The 15,440-nt window shown below is 41.5% G+C and overlaps 1 protein-coding gene across 1 annotated transcript; it reads left to right on the plus strand.

Annotated features, from left to right (window-relative positions):
• Positions 1-1,899: 1,899 nt before the first annotated feature.
• SCG2 (secretogranin II) lies at positions 1,900-9,330 on the plus strand. Its single transcript, XM_082221810.1, has 2 exons — positions 1,900-2,028; positions 6,808-9,330. Exon 2 carries the CDS (start codon positions 6,822-6,824, stop codon positions 8,670-8,672), a length of 1,851 nt encoding a protein of 616 aa, XP_082077936.1. The 5' UTR covers positions 1,900-2,028; positions 6,808-6,821; the 3' UTR covers positions 8,673-9,330.
• Positions 9,331-15,440: the final 6,110 nt, after the last annotated feature.

Here is a 15,440-nt window from a genome sequence, read left to right on the forward strand (position 1 = left end):
TTCCTTCTGTCCTTCTTGAGATGGAAGAGACCTCACACATAATGTAAAGAACAGACTGGCATATAAAAGCTTAAAAGTTTAATGTGTCCACAGTACACATTTACTGGGTCTAGCATCAATTTAATTTCCTAACACTGATTGAATTGGAAAGAAGATTCAGCCACGTTTTTGATTTTTTTTTTATTTTGCAAAAGGTCAAAATTGTCAAGAAAAATGTATTTTGCAAGTGAAAGGGAATAAAGAAGTCATTATGGAACAGGCAGGTTGCAGGCACATTTTAATAATTTTCACGTCAGTCAGAGTGCACATGGAATGCTGTAATCTGGGCACATCTGTTAATGACAAAAGGCATTTTCCCTCACTTGGTGTAAGAGATTTTCTTGGAACCACAAAGTTGGAAGGGACTTTGGAGGTCATCTACAGTACTTCAATGCTCTGCTCAATTCAAGATCTGCCATGCAGGATGCAAGTGCAGAATTCCTAGCAGATGGCTGGCCATCCTCTCCTTAAATACTGTAAGAGAAGAGGCCCCCAGCAGTTCCTAGAGCAGCCCATTCCAGTGTAGAACAGCTCTTGCCATAAGAAAGTATTTCCTAATGCTTAGCCAAAATCTGCTTCCTTGCCATTTTCACCCACTAATTCTACTCCTGCCCTCTGGAGCACTATGTGGATTTTCAGGTCTGGATAAAACCCACCTAGGATGGAAGAGATATTAAGAATAAAGAGCATTCTAATCTCTTGGGAAAGGAAAAAACAGGATGGTACATATTGCACTGTGCTCCTGTCTTAGCTCATGAGGAAGACAGCAAGACCAGAGGTCATGCTAGTACTGTACAACTATTTTAGAGTGTGCTTGTTTTTTCATTGCAGTCCCAATTTGGACTGCTTTCCTCACCCCTGCTATGCACTTTTCAAGAGCCATTTGCTAACTGTGTGACTGGCACCTCATCTGGTATGAGCTTCAGCCTAAAGTGTTAAATAGTACCTGTTGAAGAACACCTGGCATATTTGAGCATTCCCCCTTTATAGTTGAGGCATCTCTCTCTCTGAAAAATAAATGACTCAGAATTCTCCCTGAGGAAGGTAGGGGACAATGCATAATCGTCTCTGCACACCACTGAGGGATCTTTCACTTTCCTCCCTGAAATGTCTCCCTTCCTTTTTTCTTGGGCAGGAGTAGAATAGGAGCAGGAATGCCCTCCCCACCCCCAAGCAGAAGGAAGAAAGCTTGTTTTTATTCGTGCACAGATCCTGGCCCCCACTGATTTGTATTTATTTTTAAAATTTCTATTCCACCCTTCCTCCCACAGGAACCACCACGAGATTTTTATTCTTTGTGTTTTCACGTGCAGTTTTAAGAAACTAAGAAGAGACAAAAATACAGCACTTGCTTTAGGGATGTAGAATTTATAGATGACATTGCACCCCTCATTTAGGTGCCATTATGATTTTTAACTGGGAATCCCTCCATCATAAGCTCACCCTGCATTTGAAAACCTTCACACACACACACACACCCTAATAAGAGTCTGCTGGCACCTTAAAGATTAGTAAATTTATTGTGCTATAAGCTTTCGTGGCCTTCGGTTCACTTCCTCAAACGTAGATTTCAAAATAGCAGTAATAGTAAAATCCGATTCAATCCCAAAGAAAGAGTCTACAGGGGAGTCTATGAACTGGCACCTATCCGACAGGTGTAATTATTCGTTTGTCTAAGGAGGATCTCACTGGCTGCTTAAACTGCAAAGAGGACTGTAGTTCTTCTTAGAGGAAGGCAGGTGGCGTAAACGTACAATGAAAACCTGTGCAAAACACCCCAAACGAAGCTAATTCTGTAGCATTCTTTCTGAACAGCTCAGCTGCGCTCCCCCCCCCCCCCGTGACCGACTGGGGTGACGTCAGTATGGCAGTGGAGAGTCAGGTGATGCACACTATAAGCGAAGGGAGCTGTCCGGGTGCTGAAAACAGTCCATAAACTTGCCGCGGACAGATAACGAAGACCATGCTTTAAATTGTCTCTGCACACAGGTAAGCAGACCTACTTTCTCTTTAACTGACAAACAGAATGGGAGACCAAATGCACACACTCTCTATGCATATACAGTTTCCACTGCAAGGATCAGGCGGGGTGGGAGGGGGATAGTATAGCCAGGAAACGTCTGAAATTGCCACCTGATGCACTTCACTTAAGTAGCACAAAAACACGGTTTTACTGGGCAATTTAAGAACATTTACGTTGCACCTGATAATGGATACTAAAACAGCCAAATAACAGCCAAAAGCCCTGGAAAAGGTTGATTCTACACAATTACTATGCAAACCAATTATACTATCCTAGAAAGGTGATTTTGGCAATTTCACGTGCTTTTAGTACATTATCAAGATGTGCATTAAGCTATATGCTTCTAAAGAGCAGTAGTGAATTTAAGGAGAACTACAAACACCAGCAAATAATGTTTTGCTCCTCTGCTCTCGAAGATCACGGTTCTTTCTGATTAAAGTGAAAGTGTAAAATGTTCATGGTTAAGATGGGCTCACTGGATCTCTTCAAATGCTTTAAGGGAAGCTACTGTTAAATCATCTTCATAATGAGCAATGAAGTGGGGGTTTGATTCAGTGACAGTAGATTTGTACTCCATAAATGCAATGTGAATTACAAGCAAACTGCAGGGTTTCAAAATAAACAGTAATTGGGAATAATCCCATTGTGCCTGAATGTAATGTCAATTCACAAGAAGCAGTTAACTGGGAAATAATACAGCTGCCATGCAAAAACAGCTGAAACACCCTTTTACTATCATTTCCTATTTATATTAAAAAATGTGTTCTATTTGGAACAAAATCATATCCTGAGGCAGCATAGAAAATATGCAATTCTTAAAAATATTAATTTTAAGTATACTCTGATTTTCTTTTATCTGGAGCTTAAAAGTTTAAGTTTTATCAGGGAACTAGAAAAAAAGGTAATTTACAGTTAAAGTACAAAATTTTATGGTCCAGAGTTCAAGGTAAGACAGTGCAATGATAAGAATTCAATATTTGGAAAGAAAGCAAAAAAAAGAAATGGTTCTAAGATGCTTCTCATGACTTGGTAAAATTCTGGTTAAATTGCTATCTAATAGCCACCTGTGTATGTCTGCTGTTGCACTGAAAAACAGCTGTAACAGAATAAAAGTATTTCCCATTCTCTTAAGGGCACTGTGAATTGCTTTCCAATCACTGTTTTCCTCTACATCCAGTCTTGAAAATTAACAAATTATTAGGTAGCATTTGGGGGTTATTCAAAGTTCTCATTTGTGGTGCAGCTGGGAGGAAACAAGGCAATTCTGTGGAACACGGTAGTACTTCAATTACCCCAGTATGTGAAATTATTTCATACTGTGTTGCAAAAGAAGAAGAAGAAGGAAAAAGAAGCTTTGACTGGCATAACAAATTCACTGTAATTTTCTACTCAGAGCAGTGGGTGTGTACAGGCATTAGGGATTTCTCCATCTCATGAATCACAGGCATATCAACAGGATATTTTACAGAGTACAAAGGAAAGGGGGAAATGAATGAACTGAAAAATATGAATTAAGCAACGACATAGGAAGTTGCCTCGTGCAGAGCCAGGCTATTGGTCCATCTATCTCAGTACTGTCTGCACTGACTGGCAGCAGCCCTCCAGGGTTTCATGGAAAAGTATATCCCATCCCTGCCTGGACACACCAGCAGATGCTGTAGCACTGAGCTATGGTTTTATGTCTGGTATAGTTTTGATTTACCTTGGGTGGTTTGTTACCTGAAAGAGAGAGAAAATAATATATTAGAGATCCTATATTTCCTTCAGCCAGATTTTAACTGCATAGGGAACTTGAATAGTGCCCTTGTAGCCTGGAGAAATGATCTAAACACAGCACAGTATGCATGCACGAAAAATCTATTTCAAGTCTTTGAGAACAGTATAGGCAAAGCCTATACTCAGGGCTTAATTTGCTTATGTGTTTTCATAGAATGTATTAAGTAGGAACAGATAAACATGTCCTTTGCCAGTTCATCTCTTCACCACCGAATTTCCCCAAATCAGGGATTGGGCTGAAGGGCTTCTAGATCAGACAGCATTATTTTCATGCGGTCAGAGTGCTCTAAATCTGTTGTTTTATAAATCAGCCCCTACTCCAGCCTCAGCCTTACTATACAACATCCAATGGACGCTACTGCTTGCTACCCACTTTCATAGACAGAAGGATAAAATGTCAAATAAGCAAAAACACCTGATCAATAATGTTATAGGCTTAGAGTTATATTTATATGCGCTGTATTATAGCCCTTATGATGTAAATGGGTGTGTGTGTCACCTTACTATGCACAGACTGACAGAGATGAATTCTTGTTTACCACCAACAAAATTGGGAACAAATTGGGAACACCAACATAACCCAGCAAAAATGTTCATTCAAGGCACTGGAAATCAGTGAGCTATAGACTGCTATCCAATACCCAATTATCTAGAAGGGAGCCTCATTGAACTCATTGGGACTGATTTCTGAGCAGATATGCATAGGATTATTCTGCAAACATAAATACACAGTAAAGGATTTTGGTCTGTTCTGATAGTCCATCAAAGATTTTTTTTTTTTTTAAAAATTAAGCATCAATAAAAGCATGTACCTGGTGCAATATTATGGAGAACATTTTCCAAAGTTCAATTTAGCTTGGAAGCACATTTTCAAAAAGCAATAATCCTCCAGGTTTACACAAAACCTTTTTTGGGGGGTTCCCTAGGTTGGGGGTCACACAGGCTGTTGGAAAGGAAAGAAGGAGGTGGTGCTGAAATAAGAAGTGAATGGGACATACCTTATCTCTCTTCCTTTCTTACCTTCTCCCTCTTTCTCCCTCTCTCCCACACACCCCTTCATTCATCCACCATCCATTCATTGCTTCACACACATCTCACCCTTCCATTCATTTATCATCCATTCACTCCCTCCCTCCCCCTCCCTTGGCTTTCAGGGGGAAGGGCATACCCAAGAAGCTAGAGAGGCACATATGGCATTTAGTTTATAGGTTGCCAATCTGTGCTTTAGCCTCTCAAGCCCCCTGATGATATTGCTGCAGAAGAACCATTTTAACTGCCTCGTTGCTTCCTCTCTGTAATTTTTCCATTTGAATTCATTAAGAAATAAGAAAAAAAAAGAGAGAGAGTCATTAATAGGAATAAACTGCAATATTTCAAACAAAAATCACCCTGCAGTTTTGGAATCCTGGTTCTATTGCTTCCACTATAGTAGTCCATTTTGAGTCGGTTCTCTTCTGCAAAGTTGTGTCATTTTAATGGAGTGAATCAGCAGAACATAATGCTCTATTAAACTGTATGCGGTGAAAAAGACCAACAGTTGTCAGGACCTCAGCTGAACCTTCTCATTTCTACAAATGGATGCAATTCTGATTTTCATATACAGATACTTTATGAACTAATTTCTATTTTGATTAAACGACTAAACAAAAAGCAGCCTCAAACCATTAGGCAGTTTTCAAACTGGCCTGAGATAGTCAGGTACTTGCGAACCTATAAAGTTATTGTGTGTACCTTTACTGGAAATGCTGCATAATAAATAGAATAGCCGAGCCCCTGCCAAAGGCTTAGAATCTATGATTAGCATGTAGTTATAACTACTTTATAGGGAAATGCTTATGAAGTGGCCATGGTCTCCTTCTACCATCTCTTCCACCTCTGGAATTGGGCATGAATGAAGAAAATAAGTTATGGTGTGTTCTTGGTTGCAGTGGCGTAGCGTGGGGGGTGCAGGGGGGCCGGCCGCACCGGGCGCAACATCTGGGGGTTAGGGTTATGGGGCACAAATCCACGGGTTAGGGGGCGCAAATCCACGGGTTATGGGGCGCAAATTACTTGCCTTGCCCCGGGTACTGACAACCCACGCTACGCCACTGCTTGGTTGTAGTGTATATTACAGTGGCCTATAACAGTTTCCCCAGTTTGCAATTGTGTCCATGGGCTCAAAAAGGTTGGTGTCCTCCAGTTTACTGAATCTTTCCCCAACCTTTTCCCCTGCAGACGCTTTGAACCCTGACCATTGGCCATGCTGGACGGGACTAAAGGGAGTTGTGGTCCAAAGTATCCGCGGGGGGGGGGGATCAGATTGGAGAATATTGACTTATGGGGTGAGATCCACAAAGGCAATAGCTCATTCCCCAGGAATTCTCTTCCACACTGCAGCCTCCTGCACTCCTCAGAATCTGCTCCAGGGACTTGTGGCACCCTCCATAGCAGGTTATGGGGGGCATATGAAGGGCTGTAGGCTGGAGATGGGAATCTAGAAGTCCCCTTGCATAAGACAATTTCTGTTGCACAAGAAGTGGTCAGCACTGGATTTTGTCCACAGCATCTGAACACACAACAGACTCCATATGGGACTTCCCCTTCTTCCTCCCACAGCCCTTGCACACCCTTAAGATTTTCTCCAGTGGCTTGGGGAACCACCCAGAACATACTTTGATGTGGGCACAGGGCATAGGAGAGGAATAAAAAGTCCCATTGTGCAAATGGAACTCCATGCACAGAGTGTTGGATACAGCTGCTTAGCTACAGAAGTTCTACTGAAATTAATAGAGCTAACTTAGCCATGTCCATTAATTTCAATGGGTCTACTTTGAATAGGCTAGCATTGAATATGGCCTATTGTGTTTAATACATCCCTAAAATCCTGATGTTTTCTAGAGATTATAGGTCAATTTTTTATTGCTATGAGCTTAGATAATGTCCAAACTTTTGTGTGTTAATTTTCATTTTTTTAATTTTATTTTAAGGGAACATTTCAAACATGGCCGATGCTAAAACCTCAAGGCTTGCTACAGTCTTGCCTCTTGCTCTGCTTTCTGCCCTGATCTGGTCTGCCAGTGCTGCTTCATTTCAACGTTACCAAAACATCCAGAAAGATCCAGACTACCTGATGAAAAACTTGCAAAGGCTTCCAAGCCCAGATATGATCAAAGCCCTGGAATACCTAGAAAACCTCAGAAAACAAGCCAGCAATGGAGAAACAAGCCCAGATGATAGCTCCTATCAAAGTGTCCCATTTGCTCTGCAGCCAAAGGAAAGCAAAGATCAGAACTACCTGTTGGACAATCTAAGAGAATCTTTATCAGAAGATGAGTCACAGTGGGCTAAGGCCATGTTGGAAGCACTAAGGCAAGGAGAAAAAGAATCAAAGGGAACCCTGAAAGAAGGTAAATTCTACCCCATGAGTTCAGATAACATCTTCCAAGATGGAATGACTGATGATTATGATGACCGCACCTGGCCTGAGACACGGCACAAACATTCTAAGATACCACATGTCTACTTAGAAGAAAATTCAAGAGACAGCCCTTATAAGCGGACAAATGAAATCGTGGAAGAGCAGTACACACCTCAAAGTCTAGCTACCTTAGAATCAGTGTTTCAGGAGCTGGGGAAGATGATGGGGCCAAGTAACCTAAAAAAGGGGAGGTTTGATGAGGAACAGAAACTCTATGCTGATGATGAAGATGATGCCTATAAAGGAAACAACCTTGCCTATGAAGATGTGGTGGGAGGAGAAGACTGGAACCCAATAGAGGAAAAAGTGGAAAGTCAAACCCAGGAAGAGATCAGAGACAGTAAGGAACAAATTGAGAAAAATGAAGAGGAGATGGATGACGAAGCAAAGAGGTCCAGCATCCTGGAGGATGAGATGAAAAGAGAGGACAAAGATCAAGTGTCAGAGGATGTTTCACAGCTGATGGATTATTATTTGAAAAAGATGATAAGCAGTGCCGGAAATGACAACTCAAGATTCAAGCAAAATGAAGACAAAAGGGCCGCCAGATATTCTGGAAAGCAACTTGATCCTCAGGCTATTTATCAATTAATAGAAATTTCAAGGAATTTACAAATCCCACCTGAGGATTTAATTGAGATGCTGAGAGCTGGTGATAAACAGAGTGAAAAAGAGCAAGAGCCTGAACTCCCAGAAGATGTTGATGACATCCCTGAAATTAATGTAGACAATTCAGATGTATTCAAAAATAAAATGAACTCTTTGAATGGTTACAGAAAGCAGCGACTTAATTTGATACCGGATAATCTACCAGAAGATCTCACTGTGGAAGATATCATCAATCTTTTGGGGACTGAAAATGTAGGGAGTCAGAAACCATCATATCTGGCAAATCAACTCAAGCAAGGGTTGCCAAGAGTTTCCTACATGCCTGGAAGATCTAAAGGGCACCAGTTTCCCAAAGCTGCTTGGTTAAACCATTTGGAAAGACGACAAATGGAACAGGAATCACTAAATGAAAAGGAAGAAGACTTGGCAGACTACTTAGCCAAGGTGCTGGCAAAATATCCTGAGGTTGTTAATACAGGTCAGATGAAACAAATTCCACTTGCACTTTCCTCCGAGGATGACTTGCAAGAAGATGACCAGTTTGAGCAGGCTATCAAAGAACATCTAAACCAGCTTGGAACTCAAGAGTCAGACAAGTTGACATCTCTCAGCAAAAGGCTGTCCATGGCCCAAGAGAATGACGACACACAAAACAGACCATATATGGATGAGGATATGCTAGCAAAGGTTCTAGACTATCTAAACCAGGAAAAGTCTGAAAGGGGGAGGGAGCACATTACTAAAAGGGCAATGGAAAATATGTAGTTATTTCCTTATTATTTCTCTTCATTGTATTGACTTCTACCCCAGTTCTGTTGTGATTTACCTTTCTTTAACAATTTGAGGCATGTTCAGACATTACACACAGCTGCTTTATGCACATAGGAATTCTGGCACCTGCATTTTCGTGAGTAATGTTACATCTGAAATGGGAGCTCATGGACTTCAGCTGTAGCTACCTCTGTGATCTCTGATAAAAGTTTTGGAACATGGTCACAGAGATTCCTAGAGATGATACCTGTGAGTTCCCAGCAAACACATTGTTTTGCTCATGCAAATGAACATGCCCAGAGGATCCCTGCAGGTGCAAAAAGTGGCCCAGTTCTGTGTCTCAACTGGTCCCAGTGGTACATGATTTGACATTGAACAGTCTGCGTAAACTCCTCTGAGCTGTTCTGTTGTTTATGGGTATCTTTCAATGTTCTAAATCTTGGTCATGTAACAAATTGCTTCAATTTTTTTAAGAAACAGATTTATGAAATTAAGTGAAACTATGTAAAACAATGACCACGGCAGATCATGACAATGGCAGAATGACAACTGCATTCTATGAGGTTTTTTAAATGAATTGAAATATTTTGTTATTGTGTGTAGTGTTTTTGTGGAGTACTAAATAAAAATAAAGCATATTATATATATAATATATATAGTTTTATTTATAAAGCTTTTTCTATTCTGTGTTTTATGGTTGATGAATAAATATTATTTCTGGACAATAGACTGTGTTTTACTTTGAGTTACCTATAGAGTGCTCTGCTGGTCCCAAAAAGAAATGTGTAGCCCAGTCATGTGCATTTTTGCTTGCAAGTATGTCCCAAGTGTGTACACACAATTGCAAACAAAATTGGTAAAGGAATACTGTTTGTTAGATAAGTGTCTCTGGATAAGATGGTAAAAATTTTGGCACTTTGCTCTTCTATAGCTTGAAATTCTCCCAGTAGAGGTTGGGTCATTGAAAAAGATCCAGTTCTAAGAGATGTGATTGATTAACAACCTTTACTGGTCAGTGTACTTAAAATCAGTTTTCCCATTGCTTTCCTTGGGAGTAATGCTCAGACTCTAAATATGCTGTTCAGTATCCCAAAATCAATGCAAGAGAGAACTATGGGCCCATCTAAGAACACCTGCAGAGTCTTTCCTGGCTGGCTCACTTACGTGTTAGAGAAGTTTTGAGCCTTTGGGCAACATGGCCTTTGGGATTGTAGTCGCTGACCTTGATTCAGAAGGCTCCATGACTGCAATGGGCCCTCTTTCCATTTTAATAGATGTGAGGATACATTTATCCATTTGGGCACACACATATATCTGAATCAGAATCACATAATGTATGACTGGGGAGGGAGGAGGAATAAATCAATGGAACGTATAAATAGGGTCTTTAGGACCATTTGATTCCTTGACTTAAATTCAGGCACTATAGTTTTGTGAATGGATGGCTATGGAGTCATGCTAAAAGAAGCATGTTTGCTCCCAAGTATGTTTTCTGTTTTCAATAGGTTATTTTCATTACTGAAAGGGGGGGCGGGGGAGGTCCTGGTTCTTTAAAGAGAAATAACTAGTTTTTCAAGGATGCTGAGAAAGTGGAGGTTTCAATGAAGTCAATGGGGACTTCTTCAAAATCAGGGCACAAGTGTATTCATTTGTTGTTTAAGCATTTCTTAATGCATGCCTTTTGGGGTACAGTCTCCCCAGAAGATGCAGATCAAGCAAGCGAGATCCTGTCGAATACACCTGAGTGGGAAAAGTGTGAGAATTCATACTTGTAAGGAACTGCCAAGTCTCAGGAATCAACGGCACAAGAGCACTGCTAAAGAAAAGAAAAGTGAACAAATGAGTCTTCAAGGCATGAGTCCTCAAGGAAGGGTGCTCCACAACCATTTCCAAAGGCATCATGCCTCTTCATGTTATGCAACAGAAAGGAGTGTGTACAGCAGCCTTTCCCAACCTATTGCCCCCCCCCCCAATGTTCACAAGATATGGTTCCAGGAAATGGTCTGAAAGTACACAAATCACCACCTTGCTGGAACTAAGAAGCTCTTGTGCACTGCTTTGGGCTCCATGGGTATGCACACACAATACATTTGAAGCACATTTAAAGCAACCCCAAAGGATCATGGTGACTGCAGTTTATCCCTCAAAGAACAACAGTTCCCAGTACCCTTAACAAACTTTAGTTCCCGGTATTCATTGCCGTGTGTGTGTGCTTTCAATGTGGTTGACTTATTTAAGTATCTATAGACTGCACTTTCATATAAAATATCTCAAGGTGGTATGCAGACTAAAAGCATAGTATTACAATAAATAAAAAGCCCAAACAAACAAAAGCTGGTTGGCAGAGAGCCTCAAATTTGAAATGCCTGCCTGCCTGAATAATGCAGTTTTTAGAAGACATCTAAAAATGAGCAGGGATGCCTCCTGCCAAACCCACTGGCAAGGAGTTCCACAGGACAGGGCCTGCCACATTAAAGGCTTAGCCCCTAATAAAGGTCAGAAGAACATCAGGGAAGCATGTGGAACCACCAGAAGTGCCCCATCAGGAGACCTCAGCTATCAAGTGAAGTATGGTATACAGCTTGTGGTGGAAGAAAGGTGGGCCAAAGATGTAATTTTAAGAACCAAGCAAATAAATGTTTTGAAACACAACTCCTGTTAGCATGCCTAACTATGCTGGGAGTAAGTCTCATTGAATTCTATAGGGCAGGACTTCCCAAATGTGAGTCTCCAGCTGTTTTTGGACTACAATTCCCATCATCCCTTTGGTCCGGCTAGCTAGGGATGATGGTAGTTGTAGTTCAAAAACAGCTGGAGACCCAAGTTTGGGAAAGACTGCTAAAGGGCATACTTCTGAGTAGAACTGCACTGTAAGCCTAAGTTTTCAATTCTCCCTTTATAGCTCGTAACCACATAGGGTTGTAGCTCACAAAGTTACACTCAGACATTTATTTCAGTGGGTCTGCTCTGACTCAGAATAACATCAGCACATCTATCAAACTATTAATCATTTAATGCTCATTGGCTAACAAAGTTTCACAATGTTTTCTACAGAGTTTGTGCTGCTGCCTAAATCAATATCAGTTGGTCATTATTTTTGAAATTTTTCAGCTCAGACTCCTAAAAAACTTTTAGCAGAAGAGTTGGGTTGATTATTAGCTTGCCCTCAACATGTCATTAAAATGTCATCAAAACTGGTTAAACATACACAATGAAGTTAATGTCCTGGCTATCTCTTGGCTGATTTAGAAGCAAAGATAATCTTTTATCTCTGAGGATTCAGAGGTAGCAGGTTGGGGGGTGGTGGATACGACAAATTCCCCTCAGATTCTGTTTTTATCCATTGTGTACTTACTTGTCAAACATAAAGTACTGCACATTTAACAGGAAATAACAAAAAGGACAATGAATCCTGCATTTGCCCTAATAAAATCTAACCAGATGTCCCGATTTCTTAATGCAGCCTTGTTTAAACAGATTTCTTATCATTTGCCCTCATCAATGGATCTCTCTAAATAAAGGTGAAGGATGTGGTGACCATTCAAGTCTCTCTTACAAGCTGGTCGCCACAAGCTGGACCACTTACAAGCTTGATAGTATTCAAAAAGTGACTTGGCATAAGCCCATTAAATCTTCTATGTTAGTCAAGCCACACACCAGAGTTTTGCACCTTGCATCCTTTACATTGAACCCTTTCTCCAAGAGTCACTCCTTATGCAACCAAAAATGGGGCCACCCACATCCAAGAGGGGGGCATCAGCAAACCCTAAGGTTGAATATTTGTAAAAGCGACCCTATATGTCACCCTCAAAATGTCTAAGTGAGGACCAAGACTGCTGAGCGTCTGTTGGGAGGTGGGACTGGAAAACCAAAGGAGAGGGGTGAGGGGAGGAAGCAAGTATTCTGAAAGAAGGCATGACTGGCTAGCTGAAACCCTGAACAGGCGCACCCACACTGCAACACCTGCTGCATGCCTGACTTGTATTTTCTGGTCTCCCAAATGTACAGTCCTGGGATATGATGCCTTACACTGCGGATAGAGCATTGGTACTACATAAAGGGAATGAAACACATTTCTCCTTTTGTGTGCTATTGTTTGACTCTCCTCTCCTGTTGCTGTTTCTATCATTTTAAACAGGATTAGTGTGGGTTTTTTTTAAATGCAGAACTCATTAGCATGGCATTCTCTCCGTTTGCTGTGATCCTTTGATTCTGCCTTGAAGCAACAGGTTGCCATGGCAGCAGGAGAAAAGCACCAAAGCCAGGGCTACATTGTTCATTGGCCACCGTGCTATGATGTAATTGCTCATGATGTCTCCGAGAAGGGCCGGAATAACCTGTGAGACTGGCTTTGATGTGTTAACCTGTTTCCACTCCCGATAAAACTGTACAGGCGGTCTCTCAGATGGGGTCTTCCTTTCAACCTCATTTCTGCCTTTAACATTGGACAGTGGACAGAACAGTGTGGTATCTCTCTCAATTCTGTGCTTCTTTGAAATGCGCCTATCAGGCAAGGCTTTCCTATTAATTTTGTGGAAAACAGCCAGAGCCCAGCCTTACTGAGAAAGTATAAGTACGCAAACACTATTTCAGTTTCTGAAATCGATTTATATGAGAAAATGGGTGGTATCTAAGTAAGGTTCTTGATGCTGTTGTATCAGCAGAGGCATCAACTCATGGAAGAGTTTTCCCTTCCACCCAGTAGCCCCCAGCACGGGGCTGGTCCAAGGACCTTTTGGTGCCTGAGGCATAGGAGCTAACTCCTAGGGGCTGTGGGGTTTTTGGCCCCCCACAATAAATATATTTGAGGGGGCTGGGCCCCCAGGAAGTTGATGGATATTCCCATTCAAATGGTGTGTGTGCACTGTGTTGATTATGCAGGGCTGGACTTACCTGGGCCCCCACAATATTTTATTCAAGTTGGCACCCCTGGCCTGAGGCAAATATGCTACCAATGCTTCCACCATCAGCAGCACAGATCCTGATAGATGCCTTGGTGGGGTGATAGGAGCATACTGCTCAAGACAGGTTGCCTCAAGTTGCCTCATTGGTGCACCAGCCATGCTAGGGTAGCAAGCAAGCGAGCTTTGGGGCCGCAGGGCAAACCACAAGACACACCTCTCCGCCACTTTCCACCCCTCAAAATTTTCCATCCAGCCCCCCCTGAAAATCTGTTCAAGAATGTTGGCTGAGGAATCGTCAAAAATTGCCCCCCTCTTCCAGGAGCAGACACCTCCTATTGGAGGAAGAGCCATTATGCTTGTGCAAGGACACCAGCTGGGTAATACTCCAAACTTAGTTCCCTGCTATAAACAAAACACCTTTAATTTTGCAGATGTACTTTTAATCCAGCTCTACGTGCAGAATCTTTCAGTTCAACCAATTACTAAAAAAATTATCCAGCACATTTTCCTGGGTCATGGAGTTCTGCAACTGGACAGGACTTCTTTCAGTCCTACTGTCTGTCTTACATTCCTTCTTCACAGAGGGCAGTCCTCTATTTGATGGGCTGTGGGTTCAAAGTCTAGTTTAGAGATAAAGAACATAAGGAGAACTGGGGCCTTAAACCTGCCATCAGGTTTGCCCAGCAAAGGGAGCAGGAACACAGATCACCTGTTCACACAGTATTTCCCACTATGATGAAATGTACTGTTTTTCTATTTAAGCGATAGCAATTATTTCTAAATTTTCAGCTATGCATATAAATTAGTATGTGCAAATTTTATGCAAACCCAAGTCCTATTTTTTTTTGAGGGGGTGATGCACTTCCTCCTTTTTGGCAATGTGTAAATGGCCACCATATTCCAGTGTTCTGCTCTGAATCAAGTTTCAGAAATCCAGAAACAATTCTAGCATTGCTAGCACCAAGCTGGAGCACGCATCTGAAACTTAGAATTACTTTGCTTCTTTCAAAATACTCAGGGGCCTGGAACTTCTGCGCCCAAATCCTGTCCTGATGGTACCTTGGACTCCATGTTATGTGGCAAATTTCTGATTAGTTGTCTCAACTGTTTGCTGCTGCTGCTGCTGTTTTTTTTTTGGTTGGTTGGTTTTACAGAAATATAGCTGTGGGGAGATGTCAATTTTGGGAGAATGGTATTTTTCCGAGCAAATTTGCTTTCCATGTTGCTAATTGAAAATGGTAAGCGGGGAGTGAGGGGAGTAATTTAACGTTGCCTTTTGCTGCTATTGAATCAGTAACTCCCTGTAGTTGCATCTAAAAGAAAAAGCACAAGGGAAACTTTGAACAGAATGGGTTACAAAGTTAGATTATAAATTTCACAAAAAATTAGAATGCTACTGTTACAATGAATCAATTCTGATTTTTTTGTTTTTGTTTAAGGACGTACACTGTAGACTAGTGTGGGTAATGGTTTGGCATATTGGCACTGGGAATACCTCGTAAATGAAGGGAAAACCCCTATAGCACATATGGATTTATTGTCACTGCACTTCTTGATTGCATTCAGAAGCTATTTTAAAAATAAGATCAGAATGGAACCTGATTTACCGTGGGGCGTTAAATGGGCCAGACTTTATCTGAAGAAGCACACTTGGCCCCCAGTTTCACTGAACCCCTCTTTTGCTTTGACTGGCTCTTTTACTGCAAGATAAGTGAACCAAGAGGGAAAGTCTCAGCAAAAGCCTTTAAATATGACAAAGAAGAATTATACCTCCTGTCCCTGTCATTGCTGGGTCAGGCAAGGCAACCGAGCTGTTCTCGTATTCATTGGAACCATATACCTGTTTTTGTAGTCCCCA

Source organism: Podarcis vaucheri, assembly GCF_965113315.1.
Source record: "Podarcis vaucheri genome assembly, chromosome: 5".
In the NCBI taxonomy this organism is placed as follows: domain Eukaryota; kingdom Metazoa; phylum Chordata; class Lepidosauria; order Squamata; family Lacertidae; genus Podarcis; species Podarcis vaucheri.

Excerpts from the sequence above, each read along its gene's own strand:
- SCG2 (XM_082221810.1), top strand. The coding sequence starts at position 6,822 with ATGGCCGATGCTAAAACCTCAAGGCTTGCTACAGTCTTGCCTCTTGCT.